At 50.5% G+C, this 13406-nt stretch overlaps 2 protein-coding genes across 2 annotated transcripts; both read right to left on the bottom strand.

The window, feature by feature from the left end:
* Positions 1-678: 678 nt before the first annotated feature.
* On the bottom strand, positions 679-1215 carry KY384_008083 (uncharacterized protein; the record flags this gene model as incomplete). The annotated part of the gene is made up of 1 exon (XM_044816572.1): positions 679-1215. One exon carries the CDS (start codon positions 1213-1215, stop codon positions 679-681), a length of 537 nt encoding a protein of 178 aa, XP_044665937.1.
* Positions 1216-3307: 2092 nt separating this feature from the next.
* Positions 3308-12698, bottom strand: KY384_008084 (uncharacterized protein; the record flags this gene model as incomplete). The annotated part of the gene is made up of 7 exons (XM_044816573.1): positions 3308-3788; positions 4805-6056; positions 6101-6492; positions 6540-6972; positions 7033-7199; positions 7244-9957; positions 11502-12698. The coding sequence occupies 7 exons, from the start codon at positions 12696-12698 to the stop codon at positions 3308-3310; spliced, it is 6636 nt and encodes a 2211-aa protein (XP_044665938.1).
* Positions 12699-13406: the final 708 nt, after the last annotated feature.

Raw genomic sequence — 13406 nt, forward strand, 5'->3', positions numbered from 1 at the left:
TGAGCTTTGATGGGTTTGAGGGTGGTGGGTAGCGTGTTCTTCGGTCTGGTTTGTGAGGTGTACTGGCTGACGCTCTGCCAGCGGCCTGCTGAATCAAGCTGGTGCCCCTCGCGGTCTTTTCGAGCAAAATCTTCACGACGACAGGTATTCATTCAGCATACCGGCCATACACCAAAAGATAGTCTTTCAGGCTTATCATTCTTGGGTATCATCACAGTTGCATACTTTGCTGAGCATCATTTCAGCAAGCATTTTACATTTGTGTACATAAAAAGCAAACAAGTCATCCTCCTCATGCATAATTGCCCAAGACAGTCAAGCCATCGTGATGCAACACATCTCCTTCACCCGTTCCAACCCGCATTGCCGTTCCCACATTGGCCTTCTGTGCCTCTTGCTCCAATCTCACCATCGCCGGCCCTTGCATCAGACGTCAATTTCTACAAGATGACTAATCGTCCGTCGTCCGTCGTGGCTTCTGCTTTCTCTGAAACTTGTAGTACAACCTTTGTTGCAAAGTCATGCATGCTGATGAGCTCGCATGTAGCATTAGACAAGGGTCTGCGCTTCCTGGAAATGACATGTTTTCCATGTCGGTCAGTGCATACTTTTGGCGCTGACCAGAAACAACTCTCTTGATAGTCCTCAGGCCGTAGACAGAGCTGGAATTTACCCAAATCACAGCGCCGTCACTGTCAAAGGATTATAATAAGCAAATTCAAACAACGACACCTCCCCCTCCCTAAACTCGCGCTCGGGGGTTCTGAACATATTCACCGTCACCATCAGGAGCGTTGCACTTTCATAATGAAGAACGATCCCATCTCTTGCGCTATAGTACTCATTATAAATCGGTTTGGTTGGTGGTGACCCTGCATCTTGAGACGACGTGTACACCGCACAATTATGTGGGATGGAGTCTTTGAGCTGCCAAGACAGCCAGTAATAGACCTGCGGGTTGAGGGTGACTTCGGGACTCTCCCATGCGTATTGGCTCTGCGTTGTCGTGAAGCGTTTCCAGGCTATCAGCTTGCACATGTTTTCGTCGGGACTGGGAGTGGTGGGAGCAGTATCGGATCTGTCGATCAAAGCATTCCGTGTGATTTCCCAGGGGTTAGATCCTGCGATCTGGCATTTGGCGGGGTCGAATTTGAGCGTACTGTTCGTTGGTTGACTTGCTGCTGGATTGGAGATAATGGTGTTGCTTAGTGCCATAGCATTAGCTAATATGAAAGAATAGCTTGTAATGCAGCAGAAGGCTGGAATAAATGACAAGCTCTGCATAGTGCTTAGGGCAAGAACAAAGCATTATAGTCCTCTAGAAGGTCAGCTGAGAAATCATATCCTTGATAGGGTGCCACTGATGAGGATCAAGAGCCAGAAGGAAATACAAACGGAAACAGAACAACTCCAGAGGGCGCCTGTATATTCCAAACAACGCCCGAGCAACCCACCATCATCATACACGCGAGACAGGCGACCCGAACCGCCTCCGCCTACATACTGCCGAACCCACAAGTAGTCACACCGAAAACCTCTGATGACCACCGTCACAGAGGCGCACCGTGTACTACCAAATATAGGTATGACCAGATCTCGTCAAAGCTCCAGCGCATATATGTTTCTGAAAGGCGCATTGACAGCGATTTCGCCTATCCTCAGCCTGACATGAATTGCCCACTCCCCACCTGTGACGAATGGAGCAAGCTTTCATAATAGGTTGTATTCACAGGGTAATTCAAGGAAGAAGAATAGTAGCTAGGCAAAACAGACCACTCAGCTCGTGTTCATTAGCTCCGCCAACGCCGAGCGCCGGGTATCGAGTGTAGAGAACCCGAAAACGAGGTCAAACGACCTGCCCTCCAGAGCCCGTTGACTTATGCAAGTCTCCTTTTCCAGACCCAGTGCAGGAATCCCCGGTGCGCCTCTGCAGAATCACTAGAGCACAGACATGGGGCGTCTACATCAATGTTTCATTGCCAATGGGCGGGCGTCTTTGTTTCTTTGACAGTGAGGCGAGAGGAAATGAGGAAGAAGTGAAAAGATAAAATACAGGTGACCTTTCAGTCTCCCGTGGGAAGATCACGAATGAAAGATGCCTCTTTTAGCACTCAAACTTCCCACGATCAGCTACTGATATCCCTAGGCTTTCTCCCCCCAACCATCGCTTCATCGCGATATCTGCGTAGGAGGAATCCGATCGTCCAGCTGAAAGAGAACGACTAACATATCAAAATTTTTATATTGGGAATTCCACAAAGTCTCTTGTACCTTGAAAAGTGTGGCGGTCGGAAAGAAGATACGAGCACTGCCCTCTAGATCAAATCCGATAGGAACGGCCTCCCACGGTCCCCCGATTGTTGGATTGCGCTTAAGTAATGGTCAAAGAGCTATGGATTGTCTTTTTGAACTGCCATGAGATCCAATATATAGTATCTTCTTGAAGAGTGATCTCGGGAGAAACATGGTCGTAAAATATCTTCCTTCCTATATAACGTTTCCATGCTGTGACCTTACAGATTTCGTCGTTTGAACCTGGAGTGATATCCAGAAGGGCGATCTTTTGTCTCGATTTCAGGGCTATGGGCGCTTGTCCAGGGATTCATTGCAACCTTCTGACATGTAGTAGGGTCGAATGGCAGCGCGCCAGAAATCGTTTGATATGTGAATACCTCAACGTCGATAGTGTCGTTCACTGGCATGGCTTCTGTGAAAAGCAAGGGGTAGCGTATGAAGTAATAACACGTCAGCGTAAGTGAAAAGCTTTTCATTATGGATGTATCGAAGATGATCTAAGCATCTCTGGATCGCAAAAAAGCAGCAAGAAGCTGCTGTTAACGAAATGATGTGACTACTAGTCCTTCGAGTTTTAAGAAAAGGACGCTGCAGACCTCTTCAAAGATCGAGTAATGTCTAACCCCCAAAAAGAAACCTCAATGATCACCTGGAAAGTCGCGAATACAGAAAAATTCTCCTTATTGCCTTACTTCCAGAACCCCAAAAGCAGCCCAATACTTATATACCAGCAAAAAGCGCGTACATACTGCCAAACGACGCTTTGACAAACCCTACAAAACAACACACACGCGAAATGAACCAGACGTCCTGAGCCGCCTACATATGCAGCCGAACCCACAAGCCACCAGTACCTTACCGCAAGATGACAGCCCCCTTTTTCCAGTCTTTTGCGTCCCGACGGCACAGGAGCGACCACCGACCCGTGCGCTACCAAAGAATACTATGAACACCAGACTCACTAAGACCCCATCGAGAAAGTCACATAAAACCCCCCCCTCCCCTCCCCTCATCACTCAACCTCCGCACTCACAACCCTCCAATCCCATCGATAGAGCACAACCAACATATCAAACGTCGAACTCCCAACTCGCTTCGCCACATCCACCACCACTCTCACAGCCCTCTCGTCAGGAAACTCGACCCTAGCATTCCCCGTCTCACCTCCCTGCAGTACTATACTTCTCCACGCACCAGTCTCGTCAGGATCACGGCTCTGCAGCGTCACAGTTCGTGAAACCGTGTCATTGAACTGCCACGCTAACCGGTGGCGGGTTTTCGGCAGGATCGTGATCTCGGTGGAGGTGTAGGTGTAAGAGGGTTCGGAGCCCGTGTAGAGCTTGAAGGCTGTGATGTTGCAGATGGCTTCGTTTGGGCCGGGAGAGAAATCTGGTGGCTCTGTATAAGGGGAGGGGGAGGGGGAGCGCTTTCCCAGGGATTCTTTGGGGGTCTTTGGCAGGAGGAAGGGTCGAATGGTGGCACCGCATCGTAGCCTGATTCATTCGGAGATACCTCAGTGGTATCGTTCACGGGCAAGGCCTTAGCTGACAAGAAAGAATAACTTGTGATAATGCACCAGTACGCAGCAGCTGCGGTTGAGAAGCTTTTCATCTCGATCGAATCAAATGCTTCTCTTAAGAAGCAATGAAGTTGTATCAAAGCCAGCTAGGTAGGTAGGCAGACTAGACTTCGGTTCATTCTCAGATCATCCACACATACTTATACCCCCCTCCCCCCACCTCCAAACGACCGTCGCTTTGACAAACCCCAATCCAAATTTAATACACACGAAACAGACCCGCCGTCCCGGACCGCCTACATACAGCCGAACCCACACCACCCACAAGAATAATCGTGACAGACAGCTTCTCTTGCGACCCGCCCCCCGCCCCTATCAGACCGCCACCAAATATAAACGCCAAGCTCCCTCCTACCCTGTCGCCTACCTCATTGATATTTCTTCATCCGAGAAATTCGCATCAAGATTTCCGCCGGTCACGAGATGCCTCACCAGCCCAGCCCAGCCTAATCTAAAGATATATCAAAAAAAATAGGGACCGGTTAACGTACACTAGCGGCCGCTGATTAGCTCAGCTGTGAGACATGATAGCATGGTGTTGTATGGTATGGTTGTGTCATCTCGGGGCATTGCTGGGCCATTTCTTTCATAAGCAAAGGAGATGGGTGTCGGGAGATAGCTGGAGTCTCGGGGATTCTTTGGGGAGGGGGCATATTCGCGCCGGTTCTTTGCCTGAGGAGATCTGGATGTGAGTCGAAGGCTGACCGGTAGATGGAGTATCATGAGCGGATAGGATGGGTCAAATGGGCGTATAAGTTGGGATTGGATAGGGGAAGACAGCAGATGTTCAGATCAAAGAGCATCTTATTCGCATGGCATATCGCAGCCAGGGTATCATCGCAAAGCCCTTTCCTCCCCTCTCAGGCTTACCTCGAGACGTCTAAAGGAGCTCTTCTCCCTTTTTTCAAGGAGACCCTTCTCTCCACTCACCCCTCCTTCCACCGCCCAAACCGTTTCCACTCCTTATAAACCCCCATGAGCACACCCCGCCCCTCCTCCCCAATGCCCATCCCCTCACTCACAATCTTGATCCCCTCCCCCCCTCCTCCTCCCTCCCCATCCCCACCCCCACCAGCAGCATCCACAACCCCCAAGACCGCCCACACCCCCACCTTCAATTTCTCCCTCGCCCCCACCTCCAACTTCCCCATTAGCAAACACTGACAATACTCCACCACCCAGACGCGCAAATGTTGCCCAGCAATCCTCCTTGCAGTCTTCGTCTCATCATTCAATTCGCCACCGTGTCCGCGCTTCCGCTTCCGCTTACGCGAGACGGACGAGACGGTCGGGTCGCAGAGCAGAGTGAGTACGCGGGCGTAGTCAGCGGCGTGGGTTTCGTTGAAGATAGAAGGTGGAGGGGGCGGGGAGTCGGGGGAAGGTGGGAAGGGCGTGAAAAGGCAGCGGAGGAGGGGCTGGAGGGCTGAGAGGACAAGGTGGTGGCGGCCGCCTATACGGGTGCGGTGGGCGCGGAGGAGGGTGGTGAAGAGGCGGGTGAGACAGGTGTAGAGTTTGGCTGAGTCGAGGCTGGTGCGGTGGAGGAGGAGATGGTGGCCGAGTTTTGAGATTGCGAGGAGGAGGTTGTCGATGTGCCATTGGGTTGCCAGGTGTGGGTGGAGGGTGAGGAAGGTGTTGATATTTTGGAGGGAGAGGATTGCAAGGCGGAGAGAGGTGGTGGGAGACCAGAGGGAGCTGTAGAGGGTGGTTATTGTGCGGGAGATAGATTTTTTCATTTCCGGTGAGACTTCTTGGTCGATGGAGAGTATTACTGCTCGGAAGACGTAGAGCTGACCTTCACTTAGGGCGGCGGATTCATTGAGCTGTGTCAGTAGCGTCAACGTATCTTCCGTGTCGAGAGAGGATACAGCGTTGTGAACGATTTTCCTCATCTCATCTCTTAATGTAGTCTCGCGCAAAGCGAAGCGACGTGTACCCTCTTCAGCGCTAAGGGGATCCATAGAACTCCCGCTTGGGTCCTGTGGGCTGAGCATTCTTGCCGTCTCTAAAATGCAATACACAAAGCCGTCACTATGGCGTTGTAAGGCAAGGTCAAGGCGAGCCAATCGTATGGCAAGATATTCGAGTCCACAGACGTCGGGGCTACCAAGTTCTTCTTCACTTAAGGCGGGTTTTTGTTGTAATTCGTACACTGCTCGACTGAGCAGACCGAGTTGGTTGACCCCTGTAATCGTCAGCATCAGGCTTGACTAAGGCTGGTATACTGACATCTATTCTCAAAGTTATCTGAGGATTTCTCTCTTAGCGTATACGTATGATCAACCAAGCATCCTAGAACAATGCCAAGCTCAAGTCTGTCTTCTGCAGAAGCAATGTTAATCCTATCACCACCACTACGAGCAACAGCACCTTTCAGCGTATCGAGAAGCCTTCGCAAGTACTTTTGTTCAGCTGTCTGCATTACGTGTCCTCGCGCCAGTCCTGCGGCAAGCTCATTGTCGCAATCATACAAAGCCTTGAATAGCTCGCCTCCAATGACCGTAAATGATGTATAAGTGAGGTCAATTCGAGCAAAGTACTGAGGCTCAGAACTGATCCATTGTAAGTACTCGGTTAAGACATCAACGGACTCTTTCCGATGAATTGTAGAAGTTAGGTACCTAAAAGCAGTCAGCTATGAGCTTTAGATGGTTAGGCGGGTCCTCACTTCATGACACGCCGTACAAGCCGATTGAAAGCATCCAGACATGTAGCTTTTGACTGGTGCAATCTCGAGGCAGGTCTCGTGAGCTTAGCAAGTCTAGTCAAGACGGGCTCATTGCTTGGTGCTGGATCTGCATTTGTGGCTGGTTCGAGGTTTCGTAGTATGCACATACGCTTCTCAGGCTTGCTAATCAGCTTGCAAAGCATATTGAGATGATCCGAGATATCTTCAGAAGTTGTTGTGCGACCGCTTAACAGAGTTCGAAGCACGCAGTCTGCAAGAATCGTTCGTTGTCCCGCACTCAGCTCTTCGACAGGAATAAAGTGAAGGCTTTCGAAGGCCAGAGCGTGATCAGCAGAACCAATATTGAAGAATTTTGGATCTTCAAACTGCGAGGCTTTGAGATAACGACTGATCTGTAGGTCACGGACACATTCTGAGAAGGTCAGTGTCGCTGAAGTACACGACGAAGTCGATGATATCAAATGATACTCACTATAAGTTTCAAGATTGTCTATAGTGGGTAATATACGGAGGAGCTGCCGCCAAGGCCAACCAAAATCGATCACATCGGCACTCGGCTGTATCGACGATCTTTGTTGATAGAGGGCGCATCCATACACTCGATCTATGTATTTGCACCGAAATTTCTGATCGAGTAGTCTAATGATTGTTAGAAAGAACAAACAAGGCAACAATAAACTCACCTAAGTAAATTGGAGTTCAAGAATATGAGAGCCATGCAGCCCAGATACAAACTCTCGATGGAAAGGATATCTGCCCCAGGCGTGAACACTGCCATGTCTTCCCCTACTGGTTTGAGATTTTGCCAGATATCATTTTCCAAACGGCGATGAAAAGGTTTCATAATATTCATGATCTTCTTGACAGCTTTGTGCAACTTCTTTGATGTTGAAATGCCAGGACCCCAGATATCGCCCATGCTCATCGCATCTACCAGGAACTGAAAAGCATAAAAATGTTCCTTGTAGTCGTGGAGTCCTTCCGGTGTCTCTGAACAAGACGGAACGGAACCAATTATCTCAAAGCCAAGCTTAACCGTCTCCTTCATTACCGGCGACAACATGAGATACTCGTGAGTTGTAGACCAATGGAGGATAGTGGTCAAGGTTCTCCATATTCTCCACCTCGTCCGAACATTACGCTCCATTGGTTCTTTAAGAGACCGAACCAGGCTCTTCGAGACGACCTGTGCCCAATTGACCAAGCCAACAAAGCTACTATCAGTGTCATTCCGTCTCACTCCTCGAAAGATGCTCTCAAGGATGACACATGTTGACCAGGACCTAGACAGATCTCCTATCATGCTTGACGCAAAATCGATGATCTGTTGCACGGTTAGACTTTCAATGTGCACTGCAGCAGCCTTAATCATATCCTCATCTTCCCAAATGCTAAAGGTCCCGGTGAGTCCACTTTCCGCGGAGTCAGAGACTTTCCGCTGCACAACATCGATCTGAACCTTCCAATGGTCAAAAAAACCTGTCAGATCCCGGGCTCGGACGTAGCCTTCCAACAATGGATTAAGGGCATTTTCGAAGATAGCTCGCCGCGCATCGATATCTTCCGGTTCAAAATTCGTCAGAGAAGTCAACAGCCCAGTCAATAGTGCGTTGGGTCTCTTCTCTCCCTCTCCTACGTCCGGTACCACAAAGATGTCTGATTCGATTGAGAGAATCAAGCAGACAATCTCCCATTCAAGCTGATCCTTCACTTCATTTTGCCGTAAGCTTGTAGCCTTTTCCAAGATTAGCTGGTATGTCTTGTCGCTCATTTCCACTTTTGACTTCTTGACATCCTCGAGCATCCATCGAAGCAACCGCTGATGACACTTTTGTACCTTGGTCCTGGAAATCGGCGGTTGAATTGTAGCTGCAACATCATCAAGAGCGGTGTAGAGCTTTTCAATCCAGAAATCTTCCACCTGTCGAAGTTTCTGAGAATGTCGTGGCTTAATACTAAGTGCCAACCGGAAGAACCGAGATAGTAACGTCATTTGTGTGTGCTGGACCTTGTCCTCGTTTTTGTGATGACGCATCGTTTTTGCCTCGACTTTCGTGTAGCAGCCCATTCGAACGAGAGAGCGTGCTCGTAGTTCCCGTATGAAGCTTTCTTTAACGCCGACGAAACAATCTGCCTTCTCGTCGAGCTTATTTGGCTCAAGCACCGAAAGTCGTAATGGGAGGACAATATGGCTGGTCAAGAGACTTCTCAGCCTGTCAGATACTTGGCTCATTGCGATTTCTGAACAGCCCCATTCCTCACATAAGCGAAGCAATTGGAGAGCTGGAACAGTACAGAACTTCTCAAATGCTTGATTCACTTCCTTGACAGACGTACGAGGGCTCCTCGCGGACCTCAGCTCCCAGAGTCGGAATACAGGAGATAGGCACGGCTCATAAGCAACGTCCTCAAGCCCCGCTTCAAGCGCGAACACGGCCGCTTGATCTTGCCGGGAATCTCGTAAGGGCATCTGAAGGAAATAGACAACCAGGTAAAAGGTGCTTCCTGATATTTCTGCTAAAGTTTCCGGAGCCATCTTCAATGTATGTTTCATCAGCTCAGCATCATACTCTTGCGAGCCCGCGAATTCTCGTTTTGTCAGATTCACGATCTGCCGTAAGGCTCCGCAGATGGCCGTGAACAAGACATCAATATCACGAAAAATCGAAGCTTCAGTAGCTGTTGTATTGCCCCTCTTTCTTCTCTTTGACGTTGATACCGGAGTGAGCGTAGACAAGTCTGAGTTGCTTGATGTATCAGTATTTCTTGCTGGAGTCGTCCCCGTAGCTGTTGTATTGCCCCTCTTCCTTTTCCTCGACCTTGATACCGGAACAAGCGTAGCCAACTCTAGATTTCCCTCCGTATCCGCATCTCTTGCTGCAGAAGACGCAGACGACTCCGGATTATCCGACGCATCAAAATTTTCCACAACCCCAGCAGGCACCGGCGACCCAGAATTGCTAGACAAATCAGAGACCCTAACCGGCCCTTCCTTCGCAAGATCCTTAGCAGCCTCGTCCCTCAACCACACCATCATCGTAGCCACAATGTTATTAAACCCATGACTCTTTAGCTGCTTCGCCACACAACTAGCCAGATTCCGCTTCACCAGCTCTTGTAGTAGCACCCAGCTATCATAGACCTTGCACTGCTCGCTCGGCCTGCCCTCCTCCGGTTGGAGTCTCTTGAGCAGCCATCGCAAGGCGTATTCCGCCAACGGGTCGAAGGCAGGATTCGTTCGAGGAGCGCCATTTTCTTGGGAGGGGAAAGCGTTTCTGCTTGCAGCAGCCAGATCTATGCTTAGGAATTCGCAGGCTTTGTCGAGCTGTTTGGGCCATGCTTCCGTGCTCTTGTCGAGGCTGAGGATGCTGTCTGCGGGAGGGTTGCTGATACTTGGCTTTCGCTGAGTTAGTGTGCAGGTCTATCAGGTAATGAGGTGTAGGTCATACCAAAGTCAAAGGCATCATCCTTGCCAAAGAGGGAGCTTGGAAGGAGCTTCAACAGATTCGAGGTGTGCCACAGCTTGCGTTGTCGCCACTGTTTTCCTGTCGCATCAATCGGTGCCAACAAATTTCTCCTACCCTCTCCTCATCTCCTTCTCCTTCCACTGCTTCCGCTGCGCTTCGTTTTTCTTCGACTCAGCTCACATCAAATAAAAATCTTGAAATGACCTCACAGTGCGCCATACCGCGACCATACTGTAAGAAATTCTTAGCGGTAAAATTCACAAACCCAATTCTCAGGTAGCGCGACGGTGATTTTCCCCAAACCCAAGCTCTAACTCACCACCACTACCACCACCAGCCCGACCCTCAGTTCATCCATTGACCTACCATACTCGTACGCTTTACTCGCCACCCTCTCCCTCCCTTCCCCTTTCCTTTCCAGCGCTCACTAACACTAATCCCCCAGCTTATTTCCCGACAATGGCTTCCTCTCCCTCCTCCTCCTCTCCCTCCTCCTCCTCCTCCTCCTCTTCCTCCGAACCCCCTCCACCAGCACCCTCCTCCAACCCCCCTCCCCCCCAACAACACCAACAACAACATCTCCCGCCTCCCCCATCCCCGCGCCAACCACAAGACCAACAACATCCGCGCGCCCTCTAAGCGAATCCCTACTCAGCGCAAAATGGGACCATTTCCTCAGCTCCACCATCATAAAATCCGGCATCGGGCTCGGCTTCGGCGTGATCTTCAGCGTGCTGCTGTTCAAGCGGCGGGCGTGGCCCGTGTGGACGGGTCTGGGGTTTGGGGCGGGCAGGGCGTGGGAGGAGGGGGATGGTTAGTACTCCGTACTTTCTCTTTCTTTGATTTTTGAGTAGATGGGGAGGTGAGGGGGAAGAAAGAGTAGTATAGTAGCTGGAGAAGGGGGAAATGAGTCGACAAGAAGAAGTTCATGGGAGGAATAAAATTTCGCAAGGGTTTTGCGCGGTGTAATGCTGTGTTGAGGAGCGCTCTATTCATTGGGGTGAGCAATTGGCTAACTCAGATGTTTCCAGCTTCATTCAAACGCGGCGGCGGACCTCTCGGACGAGATGGATTGAGACTTGTACGATCATGAGGAGGAAAAGGGGAGCAGCCTAGGCTGGGGACATCAAGTCTAGTCGGATGAGAGCTCTCTCGATACACGGTGGCGCAAAGAAGCTTTAGATGTATATACGATACTCCTACAACGCGAGTGTGAAGCCGAATAGACCGCTTGAGCAACATAATCTTCATGTATCCGCAACAGGTCTAGAGCCTCCTTCCAATCTATTACATTAAGGGCATAACGATCACTGTCGGAATTTCCACTACTGCCACTGCGTATCCCGCGCCAGGCCCATCCCCTGCGAAATCTTCTTAACCAAAGCCTTCTTCAGAAACTCCTCGCGCGCCAGGCTTCTAGATTGCTACATAAACCGTCAGCGGAAGCATTTAAAGCGCGTAATAATGAGCTCACCTTTGCCCACACAAAGCCCCCAATCTTCCCCTTATCCAACGCCTTACCCAAAGCACCTCGAGCATCCTCGATAGCCTTCTCCTCAGCCACTGTCCGATACAGCTGGCCGGCCACCACTGTTGGCGCGACAAGCACTTCATCTACATTTGGCACTTTCCGTCTCTTTGCATCATCGAGCACTTTATCCGCGTCGCGCATTGCTCGACGGAGGATAGATTCATTGGAGGTGAGCAGGGTTTCCAGGTCGTCCAGTTGGGAGATTTCCCGGTTGATGGCGTTTAAGGTGGAGGTGAGAGCAGCCTGCTGGGCTCGTAGAGGGGTGATTGCTAACATGTTGGAATTGTGGACTGCTTGTATCTGTTGAGTGAGGGTCCTGGAAAGTGTGGACAGCAGAGCGTCTTTCTGTGGATTTGGCGGGATTGGAGGCGGGGCGACATTCGTGACTTGGAGAGGCATGGCCGTGTCAAAGGGTGAAGTGAGTAGATCTTCTGCAGGCTTCGGTTTCGGAGGCTGCATCGCTTGCGGCAGCGGAGGTTGCTGAGTGGGGTGTTGGATCGGTGGGTGGGGGAAGTTTGATTGCTGAGCGCGTGAGTTCCCATATTGCGAAGTTTGGTACTGTGCAGGATAATGAGGAGAGTCCTGGCCAGTTCCCGGCTGTCTGTTGTACCCGACTTTATTATCAAGGGGACTGATAGGTGTTGCTGGCCCATTGAACGAACGCCGCGGGTCTTGGGCAAAGGGGACTCGTTGGTCGAACTGTAAGTGCTGTTGAGGCGGGCCTTCCGAGATGGGCAATGCTCCCGACTTAGGAGGCACTACCTGGGCATTCGTATGAACAACAGCTTGTGGAGCATAACCTCTTAATTGTTGCCCTTGGCGTGGGAGAGGCGCTGGTCTGTCATATTTCGACACCGTATCCTCGCCTTTTGGTGGCTTTGGCGGTGGCCTATCAGGCTTTGGGCTTTGAACTGTAGGTAATATGTGATTTGATCTTCCAATTTCGGGGGGCAGAGGAGGGACAGGAGGCGGGGCTCTCTGATGCTGTTGGGGAGCTGGTGGTAGCTGGCTAGAAGATTCTCGGGCCACAAGAGGCGGTTCTCTGGCAAAGATACCTTGGAATAAGGAGACGAGGTCCGAGATGCTGGATCTCTGGTCAAGCAGCATAGTCAGCTCTAGACTTCGGAATGCTTTATACATTTCACATACTCAAGGCGCATTTCCTTGGCTGAGGGGATTCCTTACATCTTTCGACCAGCCTGCGAGGTATGGGTGGTAGAGCCTACCTTCGCCGCTCACATATTGTCCCGGTCGAATTACCATCTCTTTTGTGGGTATAACGAAGCCAATGGGTGGGGCGGACGGGTACTCTTGAGGTATCCATAAAGATACGGGGAAGCCATAAGTAGTTCCTCTGAACGTCACTGGTAGACTACCATGAACGTTCACAAGGAGCGAAGAGGCACCAGTCTCGAACGCTGGCGTCTATCAGCTTCAAGAAACCTGAGATGCTTCTTGCAGGGCTGGAAGCCTACTGTAAACGTCGGTCTTCAACCTAAGGCTCTGGTGAACGTGAAGAGCCTGAGCGATGTCGGAATAGGATCGATTGACGTCTCGATAGTCCTATTGTACATCAGTTTTTGAAACTCCGAAATAGATCGATCGAGCACTACATTGCCAAGAACGCTGTGTAACCAGCTGAGTATTCTTTGTGGAACAGCAGATGCCATTAGAAGCGCTGCGAATGTAGTAGCTTCCTTTGCAGTCCCTCGAGCACGTCGAGCGCGGCATAGACATTGGCTTTATTGTCTCATCATGGGTTAATTAGAGCTTTCAGATGAAGAATCTTGAACGGTGCAGCATCAAATCTCATTTGCCTAAGGTACGGTGCTGGCCAGGCCTCCACCA

Source organism: Bacidia gigantensis (genome assembly GCF_019456465.1).
Source record: "Bacidia gigantensis strain McMullin 20006 chromosome Unknown contig_295, whole genome shotgun sequence".
Taxonomy (NCBI): domain Eukaryota; kingdom Fungi; phylum Ascomycota; class Lecanoromycetes; order Lecanorales; family Ramalinaceae; genus Bacidia; species Bacidia gigantensis.